This window comes from Dermacentor andersoni, chromosome 8, assembly GCF_023375885.2.
Source record: "Dermacentor andersoni chromosome 8, qqDerAnde1_hic_scaffold, whole genome shotgun sequence".
NCBI classification, from domain to species: Eukaryota; Metazoa; Arthropoda; class Arachnida; order Ixodida; family Ixodidae; genus Dermacentor; species Dermacentor andersoni.
In genome coordinates this window covers 1,135,736-1,153,810 of record NC_092821.1, presented here as the reverse complement: position 1 = coordinate 1,153,810, position 18,075 = coordinate 1,135,736, and the positions used below count along the sequence as shown (strand labels likewise).

General features: G+C 46.3%; 2 protein-coding genes and 1 pseudogene across 3 annotated transcripts in view; 1 reads left to right on the top strand and 2 right to left on the bottom strand.

The window, feature by feature from the left end:
- Nucleotides 1-18,075, bottom strand: part of Nup154 (nuclear pore complex protein Nup154) — a 308,861-nt gene that overhangs the window by 243,059 nt on the left and 47,727 nt on the right. Inside the window, exon 3 of the mRNA XM_050174549.3 lies at nucleotides 5,808-6,067. Within this exon, the coding sequence (XP_050030506.2) occupies nucleotides 5,808-6,067 (260 nt within the window). The remainder of the gene's footprint in view (nucleotides 1-5,807; nucleotides 6,068-18,075) is intronic.
- Nucleotides 726-4,308, bottom strand: LOC140219928 (uncharacterized; annotated as a pseudogene).
- The window catches only part of LOC140219763 (uncharacterized), a 29,387-nt gene continuing 22,444 nt past the window's right edge, over nucleotides 11,133-18,075 (top strand). For both annotated transcript variants that reach the window (XR_011895932.1, XM_072289581.1), the window contains exon 1: nucleotides 11,133-11,557. Coding sequence is in view for 1 of the 2 variants with exons in the window: in XM_072289581.1 (XP_072145682.1) it covers nucleotides 11,406-11,557 (152 nt within the window). In the remaining variant the exon portion in view is untranslated. The remainder of the gene's footprint in view (nucleotides 11,558-18,075) is intronic.

Sequence of the window (18,075 nt, the reverse complement as noted above, 5' to 3'; positions counted from 1 at the left end):
GCGTGCAACGGCACATTCAGATTTCTTCAAGCCTACTGCAGAGCCCAAATAAGGCGTGGAAATAAAGGATTCATTTTTTTTTTCTTAATCTGCTTTTTTAGACACCTGTTTATTCGGACATTTCCGCAGTCTCCATGAGGTCCGAATAAACCGTCGGCGACTGTAACCTGCCATCGCTTATAATCTGCACTTCCAATTACAACAGCTGGGGAAGAAAGAAAAAAGCCTGCATATAAACTGCGAAAGTAACAGCATACCACACTGCTCAGACCTTTGCAAAGGGTTACGGAATACAAATACTTAGAGGAGTTTTGTGTACCTCGGATTTAAGGTGGGACAGGCATGTACAGGAGGTAAGAAGGAAGGCGGCACAAAAGTTGGGCTTTCTATGTCAGAAGTTTGGCCAATTACCTAGTAAGTTGAAAGAATGGCTGTATTTCACTCACGTACGTTTGGTACTTGACTAGGCGTGTATTTACTGGGATTCTTATACGTGTCACAGGGTTCGTAAAGGCTTTGAAGGCACAAATTCAAGGGTTTTTAAGGACTTTCAAGGCCCCCAAAAGTTTTTTTCAAGGACTCATTTGAATACTCAATTTAGTACCCTTTATAGAAAAACAACTTTTTAAAAACATACTGCAACAAATTTATTGAACACTAAGAAAAAGACACACTTACAGACTAGACTAGTTTAATAGTAAACTAAGACAGGTCGTAACAAGCGTTCATGAAAGCTCCTGAAGCTTTGTGATTATTTCTTGCTTGATGTTTAGAAGTTCTTCCGTCTTGCTTTTTGCCGTTTTCCTAAGGCAATTTGACTTCACAATCTGCATGACGTCGCATGTCTTCTGCTTTCTCAGCCAAGTTGTCTGCTGAAGCTGTCAGATCAGCAACGGTTGCTTCAAGTCTTGCTTTCTTTCGGTTTGAGGTATCAATTTCTTCCACAACAAGGCGCCTCTTTGACTCCGTTGTTTCTTCAAGTTGCTCCTTCTTCTGCACCTCCAGATATGCATGATAACGATGCCTTGCAGCTGAAACAGAGGTCCTCAACTCCTTTGTTATAGGAATGTTAAGGATGCCACCTGCCTTATCAACAGCGTCACATATAACGCGTTGTGAGACATATGACAGACTTTTCAGGCTTTCCACACAGACCTGCCGGTTGACACTAAATCCTCTTTCCACAGTTGCCTGGCCGTGGCTGAGCACAAGCAAAAGTTGGACTACTGTCCAGAGCTCAGCGTAGGATGAATTGAACTTTAGGAGTTCTAAGACAAAAATGTCTAGCCTGTCAGAGCTCTTTTCAAACAATCGCAGCTTGTGCTCCTCCATCTGCAGCATTTCGGCGTACTCAAAGAGAACAGAGTCCCGTTGGTCAACGCTCAACCTTTTTGCAGCGATGAGGGCATTCAAAACATTCTCGAGCCCTGCTAGGCACTGGTCTGGCTTGACGGGTCTGGCTTGACATTTGACGGGGATCCAGTGAGGAAAGGCCTCTAACCAAAGGGAATATTAAAGCACTCTTCTCAAGAACCTTTTTACACACAGTAACAAGGAACTGCTTGCATTCCATTTTAAATGCAAACGCATCTTTTGCACTGACCTTGGAATTCTTCAAAATTTGTTCAGCTGCATAACCAATGTCCACTTTCTCAAGTGGTGTGTGACTGTTCACGTCTTTAATGTTGATTTTCAACAGGCCTATAGTCCCAACTGACGCAGAGAGAACTGAACACTTCACAAACTTTGTGAGAAGCTTCCTGACAATTCTTTCGAGGTCCCTTGCCAGAAAAAACACAAGTGGTTGGTCTGCCTGATAGTCCATCAGGAAAGGTTTCAGAACTAGTGCAATCCCAAGGGCAAAGTTAAGTTTTGCTGGGACTAGTGGGTCACTGGAGAAACTGAGCAAGTTTTGAAAGGAGACACATTTTGGCTGGTTCACTTCTTTCTTTTTTGCAGACTCAATGTAAATTCTCACACCAGGCCACAGTGAAAGGGCTCGTTCAACTACTGGAACGTTTTCAACCCAGTGATGGGCGACGTACTTAAGGGGAAATTAGTCTGACCAGTCACCGCTATGAAGTCCTCTCGCCTCGCGGGGGAATGTCCACTCCCCACTTGCTGGCAGTTAGACCCGCCCTGTAGACGTGCACAACGTGCAGACCGCAAGTGCCTAAATCTCGGCATTGTACAGTAAAACCTCGTTAATTCGAACTCGGTTTATCCGAAATCCCGCGTAATTCGAAGGTTTTCGGCGGTCCCAACAGTTTGCATGCAAATTTTGCCGGATAATTTGAACAGCCAGCGTGCCCATATCCGGATAATACGTCAGTTTAAACCATGGCCTCCGTGATCCGCAACAAAAAAAGTTAGTGTGCCAGTCTCTGAGGCCAGTATAGTTGCCGGAGTGGCAGCCAGGCGGCACTTTAAGTCAACTTTCTGTTTCCGGCGAACGTTGTGCGCAGTTATGTGGAGTGTAGCGGCACTAACTGAATTGCTGCACACTGTCAATAGCTCCTTTACTAGATGCCTGCCGCGTTGTCCGGTAAACTCGGTTCCGTGCCCTCTCCCTTTTCTCGTCTCCGCGAAAAGGCAACGAGCGCCTCTCATGGCGAACGCCTGCAACTTATATCACTTGCTGCGGCAGATTACCATGGCATCTCTCACCATCTCGGAGGTCCGTGATAACGCTCGCTACGTTTATAGTCCGACGTTATTGGCGCACGGGCGAGCGTCGTTCGCGGTCAGTCACGCTACGTCGGTTGCGCTGCGCCAGCGGAGATGCTATCCCCTCTATACTTGAACACGCGCACCTTCGGCTGCTATCTTCGGAACATGCGCAGAACGTTCGCCAAGTCGCGCGCCGTCCGCAAAAGCCGCCTGCGGAGTTGTGTTGGCGCCTTTTTCTTCGCGCGCAATGCATTGGGGTGCGAGAGTTGCGCCGACTTCGACGCGCGAATGGCTCAGGAGCCATATCGGCGCCGGGCCCGTTGGGGCGCGTCGGAAGCCGCCGGTTACGTTGGCTGCGCCGGCGCGCCCGACTATAGAGGTGACGTTTTCGCCGACGTGACGTAGCGTGCACGCGCGCGAGCGTTACGTCGAACTATAAACAGCCCTTTAACAGACGCCCGCGCATATAACGCGCTGGCGGAAGCATTCAGCCGCTGCTGCCACATCCACCGGAAATTAAAAAGGCAACGAGCGCCGCCTCAGGTTATTTATGCTGAACTAAGGGAAACGCCGCTACAATGGGAAAGCGAGCAACGCAGCGGGCATCTAGTAAAGGAGGCATCGGCACTGTAAACAGACTGGAGGACGCAGCCGACGGTGCGGCTAACTACCACGCCAAGCAGTCACACATCGATGACATACTTAAAGTGGCCGTTTTTCAGGCGAAATAAAGGTGCAGTGTTGATACAGCCACATTTCATACGTTTGTTTTTCGTTTTTAGTCCATTTTTGATAATTCGAAAACCCAGTTAATTCGATGATTTTTCACGGTCCAACGGACTTCGAATTAACGAGGTTCTACTGTACTATTTGATAGTTTTTTTGCAGGTGCTCCTGAAAGCTTCTGAAAAATTTCAAGTTGACATTCGGTCCATCCATGGACACTTGTAGGATCTTAACAAGTGGTAATGGCTCCAGTGCCATCAACAATTTATCCTCGATGCCATCTGCCGTCGCGTGGCCCATAAAAACGGATGTGAAGTACCTTGTTGTTATTTTTTGAGATGCATCCCAGTACCTGACGTGTATATCCATCTGCTTCTGATGGAGGTAATCATTTACGGATACATCACACAGAACAACGCAATAGTCACACTTATATATTGCCCAATGAATGGATGATAGAAAGAATGGCCCGAGACCATGACATGCCAGGCATGCGCACTTTTTCTCTCCACATGTGAAGACCTTCGCCACTTCGCTATCGGGAAACATTCTCTTGAACAGATCGCTTGTGTGGGCGGATGAGCTGTGCGGGTAATGACACGTGACAACTTTCAAAGCCCACAATATTTTGGCTTCTGTCACTAAATCGTGAGCCTTGCTTGCGGCATTCAATATCGAGGACTGCGTTTCGACCACACGAACGGATTCGCCACACTCGCGCAATGTCACGTAGTTCAACATGGAGCTACCTGCTGCATTCTTCATGCTCGTGCTGTGTTTCGAACTCCTCTTGTGGCTCTTCAGCGCAGACTCTCCCATCGACGAGATGTCAAAACACTTTTCCGCACGGTCTGCATCTAGCACGATGCGAACTTGTGGTGTCCGGCGCAATCCAGTCCTTGTACTCGTCATGGCTAAGCCGCGATCGCTGGAAATTGCACTTCCTGGGCATTGCGGGCACACACAATTACGTCCACGTCCAGCGCGTGCTGCAGTACACGTGCTCTGAATAAGCCAACGGAAGGCGATTAGCAAGCGGTATGAGGACGGCAACTATATAAAGTGCGCGATCGCAGCGAACAAAATAAACAAAACATGGAGGACGAACGCCCGAACTGGACTGGATTTTCTTGGCTTGGATCGGGAGGCAACCCTCGCTTTCAATGTGGCCAGTTGATCAACGGGCAATCGCTGAGCGGCGCCAATGACTATCATCACGGAATTCAAGGGTTTTTCTGGCACCACTAAATATTTCAAGGTATTCAAGGCCTTGAAAATCACATTTTCAAATTCAAGGGTTTTCAAGGTTTTCAAGCACTCGTGCGAACCCTGGTGTCAGTTAGTCGAATCGCTTGAAAAAAAATTCGGAATAGAGTGGTTCAATTCATTCTCCACAATTACAACAAAAACTTCAGTATCACCGAAAGCAAGCACAGACTTCATTGGCAGGATCTAAAGGACAGAAGAAATGGCCTCAGAATCAAATTTTTTCAGTGTTTACCATTCTAAAACAGGCATTGACAGGAACAAATATATTACATTACCGCCGTATATCTTGCGTAGAAGGGACCATGCTTTGAAACTTCATGAATTTCTTTTTAAGGAAGACACCTTGCATTATGAATATTTTTATAGGACCATGAGGGAGTGGAATACTCTCCCGTGAAATATTGTAGGTATACAATGTAATGAAAGCTTTTACCACACTTTGTATGTTGAAATGAGTGACAATGGATGTAGATATGTACGCACCCCCCTGCTGTAATGCCTTCCAAGGTGACGCAGGTGCTGAATAAATAAATAAAGCAGTCTCCGTTGACGGTTGCACAACTTGCCTATGTCGGCCAACGGCTCTGTTCCCCCATTCTTCGGCGATGCTGACAAAGCTGGATTCACATGCCGCACATTATCGCGGACGAATCAATCGCATGATATCTGATGTGAATTGGATCACTCCGCAGCTAGCACTTGCATGGTAGCGGATGACAGCGCACACGGAGAAGCCCTTGCATCGGCAATGGAGCAAACGCGACCGAGCCGAAAATCCCAACAGTGATTTGGCTCACTGCTATATAGTGCAGGCTGAGGGAGCGCCGCGAGAACGGATGACGCACGAGTTTGCCGGTGCCACGTGCACTATTCGCCAAGTACTAAACACGAAATGGCGGCCTGTAAAAAGTAGGAGAATGGGCGACCGTGAAAGTAGAGAGAAGGGAGCTTCAGCACGCAAGGGTGGGGAGGAAGTGGGGTTCCCTAGGAGATACTTTGAATGGTGGAGAACCTTGCCTTGAGGTGTGGCTTCACGGCAGAGCTTACGATCACAAAACCTGAGCTACAAAAATTGTTCACTTGTTGGCAGTATAATTATGCATGACAAGTAGAGGAATTGCTTGGAGTAGCCAGCAGCCCACCTGCACGATGGGGTCCTCCTCGCCAAAGGGCAGGCTGAGGAAAGCGGGCAGCAGGTAGGCCAGGGTGCTGCTCGAGTGGTTCACCTTGCGGCAGCGCGACCCAAACCAGCTGCTGCCAGCAGAGTAGACGATCTCGTAGAGGCAGCCGTCACGGCCCCCCAGGAAGATCCGCCCCGATGCTGAGCCCACGACGCACGTCGCAGGCGCACCATCAGCTGACAGCGTAAACACAGGCTCCGGCAACAGCAGCAGCTCCTCCCCTACAACCGCAGAAAAAATAGTGGTACCTTCAGAGCAAAACACTTGGCAGAGAATCTTGGCAGAGGCGCATGACTGAGCGCAGTAAGCCACCACCATAATACAGCCTTCACCGCAATACCTGCTTACCCTTGTCACGTGAAATCACCAGCGGGCACTCAGTTTCCGATTCTGGTACCAGCACATCTCCTCCCAGTTCGTTGTGCACTGCATTCACAGCTATGCCCACCAATCCTATTGCAACAAGCACTTTCTGTTTCAGTGTAAGTGGCATGCTACTGTTGGAAGCGTACTGCAAGCTTTGTATAAACAATAACCCAAACGTGCCGCCGTAGCCACCTGCAAACGACGCAAAGTGAGCGTCATATTTTGCTCTAGCAGAATTGGACTCTGGCATCACTCACCAGCTTGATTTTATTTCGGTTTCTCATTGCCATTTTAAAATCTTAAAACACTACGCATTATGAAAACAACAAAGTGCATCTTGGCCCACTCTGGCTGCTCGAGAATCACCAGTCTCCACTTCGTGCTGCAACGATACCCAATAAGTTGGCATGTTAAAACTCCTTGCTGAAATGCCCTGCCCACAAGATGAAGCTGCTGACTCGGGCCGAATTCGAGGAGCACAAACGCAACCTTGAGGATGCCGCAAAAACAACAATGCAGCTCAGCACACGTCAGCGTCTGGTGTTTCAATTATTTGTGCAACACTACATTAAGTGGATGTCAGAGTCTGCCAAATATTTATAGCGTATATCTAAAGCAGCTCGTTTCCATAGCTCGTTGCGTCATCCTCAATTTAAGTAGAAGCTATGGAAAGAAGAATGATAGGTGTAACGTTAAGGGATAAGAAAAGAGCAGATTGGGTGAGGGAAGTTGATGTTGATGTTGAGTTTAATGGCGCATAAGCAACTAAGGCTATCATGCGCCAATCACAAGGCATAATGTAGGAAAAAGCTGGGTAACCTCAGAAGGTCCTTTTCTGATAGAGGACCCCGAGGATTCCAACAAATTAAATAAACACCTCAGCCTTCTTCTCAGACATGAGAAGGTGGAGGAGGTGTGTCACTGGATGTAAAAGAGAACAAGGTCACGCTTTACAATTTTTCAAGAAAACCGGCTTCTTTTAAAAAGCTAAATACATGAATTGTCCCAACCAGCGCATCTTCACTTATAATCAGTGAAGGATGGAAAGGAATACGTTCGCTGTAAAATGGCGTAAAATATTTTTTTCTCAATGTCTCAAGTTGTCTGCAGGAGAGTAAAATGTGGGTCACTGTAAGTTCGTCTCCGCATTTCTCACAAACTGGCTTGTCTTTTTTTGTCAGCAAGTAGTTATGGGTAGTGTGTGTGTGGCCAATGCGGAGGCGACATAAGACAACTTCAATAAAACGTTCTTGGTGTGAACATGACTTCCACTCTTCTATGATGGGTTTTACAAGGCGTAGCTTATTGTTCGTTTGATTGTTCCATGCGGACTGCCATTTTTCTTTCAGTTTATGGCACACTAATTTCATGCAATCTCTGTAAGGAATTCTTATGTTTTTTATTTCCTTATTTCGAGCTTTAGCTGCACTCTCGTCTGCTTTCTCATTTCCACAGATTCCTACGTGGCTCTGCACCCAACAAAATTTGATGTTTTGTCCCCGCCTCGTGGCTCCTGCTGTGTTGTGTAGGATGTCACCGATTATTGGCAGAACTGCATTCCTAGGCTGAAGGGCTGCAAGTATGCTTAGTGAGTCTGTATAAATGATGCTGTTTTCAATGTTTTCATGTATTATTCTTTCCACAGCCATGGAAATTGCATGATCCTCTGCCGTGAGAATCGATGCACATTGTGGCAGCCATACGATTTTTTCCCAGCTATCCTGTATCACAGCACATCCCACATAGTGTGCAGCTTTCGAACCATCGGTATAAAATGCTGTATATTCCGCATATTTTTCTTTTAGTGCTAAATATTCTTGTAATATATGTTCCTGCGGCGTTAGTTTTTTCTGAAATCGTGTTAATGCGAAGTCAGAAACAGAAGGCAAGCAGTACCATGGTGGCAGTGGTTTGGGTTTCTGGGCAATATTAGGCAGTGTGTCAGTTACATCTAACTCTTGTAATTTCTCTTCAAAACGGAGAAGGAGTGGTCTGATAGCCTGGGGTTTGTTTGTAAATAATATTCTAGATGGGCATTTGTTAACTATTGGGTAACATATATGTTTTGGCAAGGAACGGATTTTTAGAACATATGAGCATGTCAGCATGCTTCTTCTGTCGGCAAGAGGGGGTTCGTTAGTTTCTACATACAAACTGGTTATTGGCGACGTCCTGTAGGCACCAGTTGACAAGCGTAAAGCTAAATTGTGTACTGGGTCCAATCGTTGCAAATAAGATGATCTGGCAGACCCATACACTATACACCCATAGTCCAAGGACGGCCGTATGACGGAGCGGTATATTTGTAAAAGGCATGCCCTATCAGAGCCCCAGCGTTTCCGTGAAAGGACTTTAAGTATGTTCAGTGCTCTAGAGGCCTTGTTTTTCAAAGTGTTTATGTGGGGTAGGAAAGTGAGCTTTTTGTCAAAAGTAATGCCAAGGAATTTGTGCTCGTTTTTTACTGGGAGTTGGGTTTCATTAAGGTGTAAGGTGGGATCAGGCTGTAAACCTCGTTTCAGCGAGAACATAACAGCTACTGTTTTCTGTGGGGAAAACTGGAATCCATTTTTATCTGCCCATGCTGATAGTTTGTTTATTGTTAACTGTAGTTGCCTCTCACATGTTGCTATGTTTGATGATGTGCAAGCAATCTGGAGATCATCAACATAAACTGAATACATAATGGATTTCGGAATTATTTGTGCTAGGGAGTTCATTTTTACAATACAGAGGGTAGTGCTTAAGATACACCCTTGTGGTACCCCATTTTCCTGACTGAACTTCCTTGAGAGAGTTGAACCGAGGCGCACATAGAAGGAACGGTTGGACAAAAAGTCACGCAGGCAATTTAACATCCTGCCGCGAATGCCCAGGTCTGCTAGGCCGTGGAGAATGCCATACCTCCAAGTAGTATCATAAGCCTTGTCTAGATCGAAGAAAACGGCAAGGCAGTGTTATCTATGGATGAATGCCTCTCGGATTCTGTTTTCAAGTCAAATGAGGTGATCAGTTGTAGAGCACGTTTTTTTAAAACCACATTGATGGATGTCAAGTAGTTCACGGGAGTCTAAAATAAACGTCAATCTAATATTCAGAATGCTTTCGAAAGATTTCGCCAGACAGCTGGTAAGGGCTATTGGCCTGTAACTACCGGGAGATGTCGGTGGCTTTCCGGTTTTCAAAAAGGGTACAATAATAGCTTTTTTCCAGGCCTCCGGTATTTTCCCTTGTAACAGTATCTTGTTAAAAAAATGCAGAAGTACATTTATAGCGGATTCGGAAAGATGTGCCAGCATTTCATAGTGAATTTCATCAGGCCCTGGTGCAGTTTGTTTCCCTGCAGACAGTACTCTAGTGATTTCTTGATGAGTGATTAAACTATTATACGGCTCATTTATGCTGCCACTAATCGGAAGCCTTTGCTTTCCAGACACGTTTTTATGTTTTAAAAATGAATAAGTGTAGTGTAAAGAACTAGAGACTGCAGCGAAATGTTCTCCTAATATGTTGGCCTGTTCCTCTATACTTGTTTGGATGCCAGGGGTTGTCACGAGAGGAATTGTAAATGGGGAGTAGCTACCATGGAGCTTACGTACCTGCTCCCACATTTTTTTTGATGTGACTGTGCTATTTATTGATGAAACGTATGCTTGCCATGACGTCTTTTCGGCATTACGGCGGACGTATCGTGCTTTAGCTCGTGCCTTTTTAAAGATTAGGAGGTTGTCCTGAGTTGGATATCGGCGAAGGACACCCCAGGCTTTATTTTGTTTTCGCTTTGCTTCTTTGCATTCCCGAGTCCACCACACCTTGTGATTTTGTCTCACCACTCCTGAAGTCTGGGGAATAGCTAAACGGGCAGCGGCTAAAATACAGGTTGTGAATTTTTCATTTAGATCATCGACACTAAGGTCTTCAGAAAAGACTTCATCTAGATTGGCCTTTTCTCTAAACAGTGTCCAGTCAGCTGCTTGGAGCTTCCATCGTCGTGGTTTGTTTGGAATGATTGCAGGTGAGGATGGAAGAGTGATTATGACTGGTAGATGATCACTTCCATATAGGTTATCTATGACGTCCCATTTAAAATCGTTAAAAATACAAGGTGAACTAAAAGATAAATCGATACAGCTCATCTTTCCTGAGCTTGGGGAGCAGTATGTTGATTTGCCAGAATTCAACAAACAAACATTATTGCTCAAAATAAAATCTTCTATAATTTGGCCTCTTACGTCTGTTTTCTCGCTTCCCCAAAAAGCGGAATGCGCATTAAAATCCCCAACTACCACATAGGGTTCTGGTAATTGTTGGAACAGGTCCTCATGAAGGGTTATTTTTAGGTGTGGTTCTAAATACACAGAGCACACAGTAATCGTTTTGTAAGAGAGCAAAGTGGCTGCCACAGCTTCAAATTTAGTTTTTTATTTTTACTTCACGAGCTGCAATGCCACTTTGTACAATGATGGCTACCCCTCCTGAGAGCCTGTTTGCCTGCTCTCGGTCACGGTGAAAAACTTTATATTTCTTCAGTACAATTGTATGCTGGGGACCTAAGTTCGTTTCCTGTAGGCACATTGCTACAGGAGAGAAAGAATTTATGATCTCTTTTATATCACTAATATTATTTAGGAGTCCTCTGCAATTCCAGTGTATTAGGAACGCCATATTAATTTATGTGTGTGGGGTCGGGATACGTTTAATTGGTTTTCACCCCGTGATTCGGGGGTTTTCTTTATACGCAGTATTTAAGGAGTTCTGCCGTCCCTGCGACGTTGACGGCACGGAACCACCCTGGCTCGTCTCCATCACCTCATCAGAGGCGCTGGAGGGTCGTGCAGACTGCACGTCGGCACTTTTTTCAGACCTCCCCTCGTGGGAAGAGGCCTTGAGGCTTGCCAACTCGAGGGACGGCATAGCCTGCTTTGCGGCTGGTGGAGCAGCGTGAGCTGCAACCACCGGGGGCGAGGATGGCTCCGTCCCAGCCTCACTATGTGTGGTCTGGGTAGGTGCCGGAGGCCGGTGTGGTGGATCGCCCTGTCGCACCACATCGGCGAAGTTCATGTTCGGTTTGAGTGAAAACTTGTTTTTAACTAGGGTGCGGTTTCTAGCCTCTTTGAATGAAATGTCCTCAATTGTTTTCAATGTAATGATTTCTTTTTCTCTCTTCCATGAGGGACAAGATCTGGAGTATGCAGCATGGTCTCCTTCACAGTTCGCACAGCAAGGTGCTGCTTCGCATATTTCGGAAGTATGGTCTTTCGATGCGCATTTCGCGCACGTTTTGCGCCCACGGCAACTCTGGGAGCCGTGGCCAAATCTCTGACAGTTAAAGCAACGTCGAGGGTTCGGTATGTATGGGCGAACTGCAACTTTCGTATACCCAACTTCAATTGTCTCTGGAAGTGTGCAGCAGGTGAAAGTCAAAATTAGGTGCTTGGTAGGTAACTCTTTGTTGTCTTTTCTTATCTTAATTCTCTGAACATTGCTCACATTTTGTTCGGAAAGACCATTTAACATTTCTTCTTCGGAGAGATCCAAAAAGTCAATTTCAGAAATCACCCCACGCACTGTGTTCAGCGATCTGTGGGTTGAAATTGAGATGGGGATGTCTTCAAACGACAAGATATTAGCAAGTTTGCACACTTGAGCTTTGCTTTGGATTTCTAGCAGTAGGTCACCGCTAGCAAGCTTTGTTACTTTATAGCTAGTGCCTATGGCTTCTTCCAGACATCTTGCAACTGAGAACGGAGATATCTTTCTAGCCGGTTTTTCTGGCATTTCACTGTGTATCACGTGATACTTAGGGAAGACTTCTTTGGTTGTTTGGAAAAAATCAGCAGTGACATCGGTCCGCCCTCTTTTCTGAGGGCGATCTGGTTTGGAGAGAGGAGGTGCCATGGGAAAAATGTATAATTCGGCCGCGGTGCCAGCCACCCACCATGGAGCCCTACAAGGGGACGGGAGAGGAACTTGTAAGCAAGTCCTGCCCACGCCAGCTGTACAGCGCAACTATAACCAAATATGGCTGAACTCAGGACAGCTCACCACACGAGGTTAACCCTAGCCACCCAGGAAAAAAGGGAAAATGCAAGAAGAGATGAGGAGACAGGAGAGTTGTGAGAAAGGAGACAGGAAAGTGAAAGATATAGGGGAGGACAGGAAAAGGCGACTGCCGATTTCCCTCGGTCGGGTCAGGCCGGAGGTGCCGTCTACGCGAAGCAGAGGCCAAAGGAGTGTGTTGCCGCCGCTGGGGGGCCGTAAAGGTCCAAGCACCCGGCATTGACTCAACTCCCAGGATCCCCTTTTCCCCGGACACGGCTAAGCCGCGCACGACTACACGCGGGAGGGTCCAACCCTCGTGTGCTCGGGTCCGTGGTGTCGCAACACACCAAACGCCTGCTGACGCAGACGCCCCTGCGGGGGATTGGGTGAGGGAACAAACGCGAGTTAATATCTTAGTTGAAATCAAGAAAAAGAAATGGGCATGGGCAGGACACGTAATGAGGAGGGAAGATAACCGATGGTCATTAAGAGTTACGGAATGGATTCCAAGGGAAGGAAAGCGTAGCAGAGGGCGGCAGAAAGTTAGGTGGGCGGATGAGATTAGGAAGTTTGGAGGGTCAACATGGCTACAATTAGTACATGACCGGGGTAGTTGGAGAAGTATGGGAGAGGCCTTTGCCCTGCAGTGGGCATAACCAGGCTGATGATGATGAAAGCAGCCATTCTTGCGTTGAACATCGGCTTGCCTCAGCTGCAGCATTATACCACGTAACCGAGCGAATGCACACCATAAATGCATACACCCCTGCATACACCCCTCAGCAAATGTAGTGGTGGTTTTGCAACAGCTTTGCTAAATTAGCCCTAATTCAGCTTAATTACCACGAAATGTGTTAATTACCGAAAGTCAAGGGTTTTAGTACCTTAATTAACTTTATCTTAATTAAATGTGGCTAATTAACTGCAACTTGATTAACAGGAATGGTCGTGGGTTCCAGTGCCGTAACTCTCTCTCTCTTCATTAAACTTGCCTCATCATGTTCTCTGTCGAACATGATAAGCGAACGACCAATGAGGGTTGATAAGGGTTTATACTGGTCCAATCAATTTCAACAAAATTTATAACGCCGAGCTGCCTAGAGATGAGCAAGTGGCACAACGCTTATGCGTACTTAGACAACTACCAGAGGAGTCTCTACGTGAAATTTCTTTTTCTGCAGTGTTTTTGTCGCACACAGTATGCAAGAGATGAGTATGCTTTGCAGTGACTGAGCCATGCCGCCACATTGACAAAAAATCCTATTGCTATACATAAGCAAAACAAGAATGTAACTGCACAATGATGATTAATGAAATAATGCAGAAGGCTACTATCACACGTGAAACAACCCAAGTGAAACACGTAAATATTTCAGCCATACAAGCAGAGTAGATCGGCTAAGCAGGGTAGATCGCCATAGCCACTGATCCACTGTCGTGTGTAGAATGCGACCTGGAAATTTAATCACTTTACACTGGTATTCTTTCAAAATACTATCGTCATTATATTTGGTGGAAATTAGTTGACTATTACTGGTGAAAATGAAGGCTAAGCCTCCTCTCATCCCTTCCCCCCCCATCTGGCAAGCGTACCTGCATTTTTTTAGCTCGGCTAGGAAGTATGCACACACTGTTTTCTGACTAATTCACTGGTGAACTACCTCACATAATCTTGGCACAAAATCATTTTAGGTTAGGTCGACATGACATGAAACCGTACATTTGGTCACCGACCCTCTAATTCAACAAGATTGTTTCTCAAATTAATTTTTTTACGATTGCCTGATAATTCAGAAAATTTTAAGGCCCCTTCCACATAAGCAAAATCCATCGGTGATGATTTATTTGCATAAAAAGTTTTGCAGTTTGGATAGGCAACAAATCGCCAAAGGATTGGTGTCGTCCTTTTCCACAAGGTACTGTTGTGTCAAATATCATGCGGCCTAAACAAATATAGTGCTTGCTAAGGATATGTAAAGAATCTCAAGTGTGCCGAAATTAAAAAAGTGTGAAGTGCTTCAAACTGAAATGAACAGCAGTGCAAGGAAAATGAAAGCACCTGTTAGGGTTGCTCTAGTTCTGCAAGTAACTGCAAGCACAGCTTCCATTCAAGTTGTCTGTGGTGCCACCTCCTCTTGGATGTGACGTTAACTGCATCAGAGGAGTGGTTGAGTAAGCCCACTGCCCTCTTCTAGGACAATGTACCAGGGTGGCGTGTAGTGGGCAGGGCTACACTCGTCTGTGGAGTCAGCTGCTGAGGTCAATCCGCGGTACTAGCGCGTGTGACATGTATCACTGCTCCTGCAAGGGGCGATGGCGAGCAGCTCGATGTAAGGCTCAATGTGACGCTGCCTTGAGTGTTGTCGCCACTGACACTGTTGGCATGACTTCCCCGATATGAAGGGCCACTCTAGTCATCGGTAGAACAAAAGCATGAGCAGAAAAGCGCAGTGCCATGCAATACAGGCTGTGTGGCAATGATAGCTACGATATGGCCCCAGAGTAGCGTGCATCATCTGTATGGAAACCAAGTGTGCGACTCCCCACAGCGTTCTCTTCCTAACATTGTCACGTTGTGGTGACAATGAAGAAAACAGTCACAAAACTGAACGACGAAACTAACTTTTTATTGGGCGAACCTGTGCCCACAAAAACAAGTTACACTCAAAGCACAATGACAGCAGAGGAATTCGAAGTCCCAAAGGTAACGCCGGAAGAAGTAAACAAAGCCTTGGGAGATATGCAAAGGGGGAAGGCAGCTGGGGAGGATCAGGTAACAGCAGATTTGTTGAAGGATGGTGGGCAGATTGTTCTAGAGAAACTGGCCACCCTGTATACGCAATGCCTCATGACGCTGAGCGTACCGGAATCTTGGAAGAACGCTAACATAATCCTAATCCATAAGAAAGGGGACGCCAAAGACTTGAAAAATTATAGACCGATCAGCTTACTGTCCCTTGCCTACAAAATATTTACTAAGGTAATCGCAAATAGAATCAGGAACACCTTAGACTTCTGTCAAGCAAAGGACCAGGCAGGATTCCGTAAAGGCTACTAAACAATAGATCATATTCACACTATCAATCAGGTGATAGAGAAATGTGCGGAATATAACCAACCCTTATATATAGCTTTCATTGATCACGAGAAAACGTTTGATCCTGTCGAAACTTCAGCAGTCATGGAGGCATTACGGAATCAGGGTGTAGACGAGCCGTATGTAAAAATACTGAAAGATATCTATAGCGGCTCCACAGCCACCGTAGTCCTCCATAAAGAAAGCAACAAAATCCCAATAAAGAAAGGCGTCAGGCAGGGAGATACGATCTCTCCAATGCTATTCACAACGTGTTTACAGGAGGTATTCAGAGACCTGGATTGGGAAGAATTGGGGATAAAAATTAATGGAGAATACCTTAGTAACTTGCGATTCGCTAATGATATTGCCTTGCTTAGTAACTCAGGGGACCAATTGCAATGCATGCTCACGGACCTGGAGAGGCAAAGCAGAAGAGTGGGTCTAAAAATTAATCTGCAGAAAACTAAAGTAATGTTTAACAGTCTCGGAAGAGAACAGCAATTTACAATAGGCAGCGAGGCACTGGAAGTCGTAAGGGAATGCATCTACTTAGGGCAGGTAGTGACGGCGGATCCGGATCATGAAACGGAAATAATCAGAAGAATAAGAATGGGCTGGGGTGCGTTTGGTAGGCATTCTCAGATCATGAACAGCAGGTTGCCATTATCCCTCAAGAGAAAAGTGTATAATAGCTGTGTCTTACCAATACTCACCTAGGGTGCAGAAACCTGGAGGCTTACGAAGAGGGTTCTACTCAAATTGAGGACGACTCAACGAGCTATGGAAAGAAGAATGATAGGTGTAACGTTAAGGGATAAGAAAAGAGCAGATTGGGTGAGGGAACAAACGCGAGTTAATGACATCTTAGTTGAAATCAAGAAAAAGAAATGGGCATGGGCAGGACATGTAATGAGGAGGGAAGATAACCGATGGTCATTAAGGGTTACGGACTGGATCCCAAGGGAAGGGAAGCGCAGCAGGGGGCGGCAGAAAGTTAGGTGGGTGGATGAGATTAAGAAGTTTGCAGGGACGGCATGGCCGCAATTAGTACATGACCGGGGTTGTTGGAGAAGTATGGGAGAGGCCTTTGCCCTGCAGTGGGCGTAACCAGGCTGATGATGATGACAATGACAGCGGCAAACACAGTCGGCAACCGTTGAAATCTTATTTGTGGGGTAAATGCATCGGCTTTTATACACGAGTCATCGAAGGTTCCAGAATATTCACTGGTGCCCGCGTGTCTTCCAGAAAGTTCAACACAATTCGCGTTGTGCATACAAGCAATCAGATTACACAAGGTTCAGTGACAACAGACAGCAGATAGAACCATCAATAACATTTGAGAAACTTCTGATACATGCAGGCATGTCCTACACTGAGCGATAACACTTCTTAGACGGTGAAATGCGGTCATCCAATAAAGATAAACAAATAGAAGTGTTTAGTGCCCCCCTCCTAAATAGCATTGTCCCGATGCTGCAAGCATAACAGGAGAGTGAAAAACAAAAGCACGGTTAGTAAAAAAAAAGTAACAAAGCAACGAAGAACCAAAGCCCCAAACTTCGTTAGTGCTGGCAGAACAGCTTAGGCGCACAGCATGGACTATTTCAGGTAGCAAACGGCGCCACTGTGATTGTGAAATACTGCCTGGCAAGATTTGAAGACAAGAGCGCTATGAAGACGCGGACTAAAAGAAGCACATGCACAACGGACAAGGCGCTCTTTTAGTCCGCGTCGTCGTAGCGCTCTTTTCTTCAAGTATGCAAAACCAACTCGCCCACATCAAGCTTCTGCTGTCTGGCAAGACCTCATAGACCAGTGCGCCAATGCGTCGATAGCCTTGTAGGATCCGAAATAGCGCCGCGATAGTTTCTCACCGAATCTTCATTGCCGTATTGGGGTCCAAACCCAAGCACGGTCGCCAGGCTGGTATTCCACATAGCGTCGTCGAACATTCTAGTGCCAGCTGTCGGGCTTCTTCGGCGCGCTAGAGATAGGCGGCGACGTTTTTTCGTCAGTGATGTGCGGCAGCATGGTGTCGAGAGTCATCGTCGGGTTCCCTCTGTAAACCAGATTGTACAGCGTGATCTGTGTTGTTTCTTGCACTGCCGTGTTGTAAGCAACTGTGACCAACGGGAGCACGACATCCCATGTCCTGTGTTCAACTCTAGGTACATCGCTAACATGTCGGCGAGCGTTCAGTCGTTCCATTAGGCCATTTGTCTGTGGGTGGTAGGCAGTGGTCCAGTGACTTGTTTGGCTGTACTGCAGGATCGTTTGAGTAAGCTCAGCTGTAAAAGCCCTTCCTCTGTCAGTAATGAGGACTTCTGGCACACCATGTCGTAGCACGATGTTCTCAACAAAACAATTAGCTACTTCCACTGCACTACCTTTGGGCAGCGCTTTCGTTTGGCGTAGCGAGTAAGGTAGTCAGTGGCTACGACGATCCACTTGTTTCCAGATGTTGACATCGGAAAGGATACCAACAACTTCATCCCGATATGCTGAAATGATCAGCAAGGAGGCTCGATTGGCTGTAGTAATCCCGCAGGCCTCACTTCGCTGGCAGTCTCTACATGTATTCACGTAACGGGCAATGTCGGCGGTCAGCTGGGGCCAATAGTACCTCTCTTGTGTTCCTGGAAGTGTACGGGAAAACCCGAGGTGCCCAGCTGTCTTATCATCATTCAGGACTTCTGACCGAAGTGCTGCAGGTACAACGAGAACGTAATTTGCGCTAGCTGG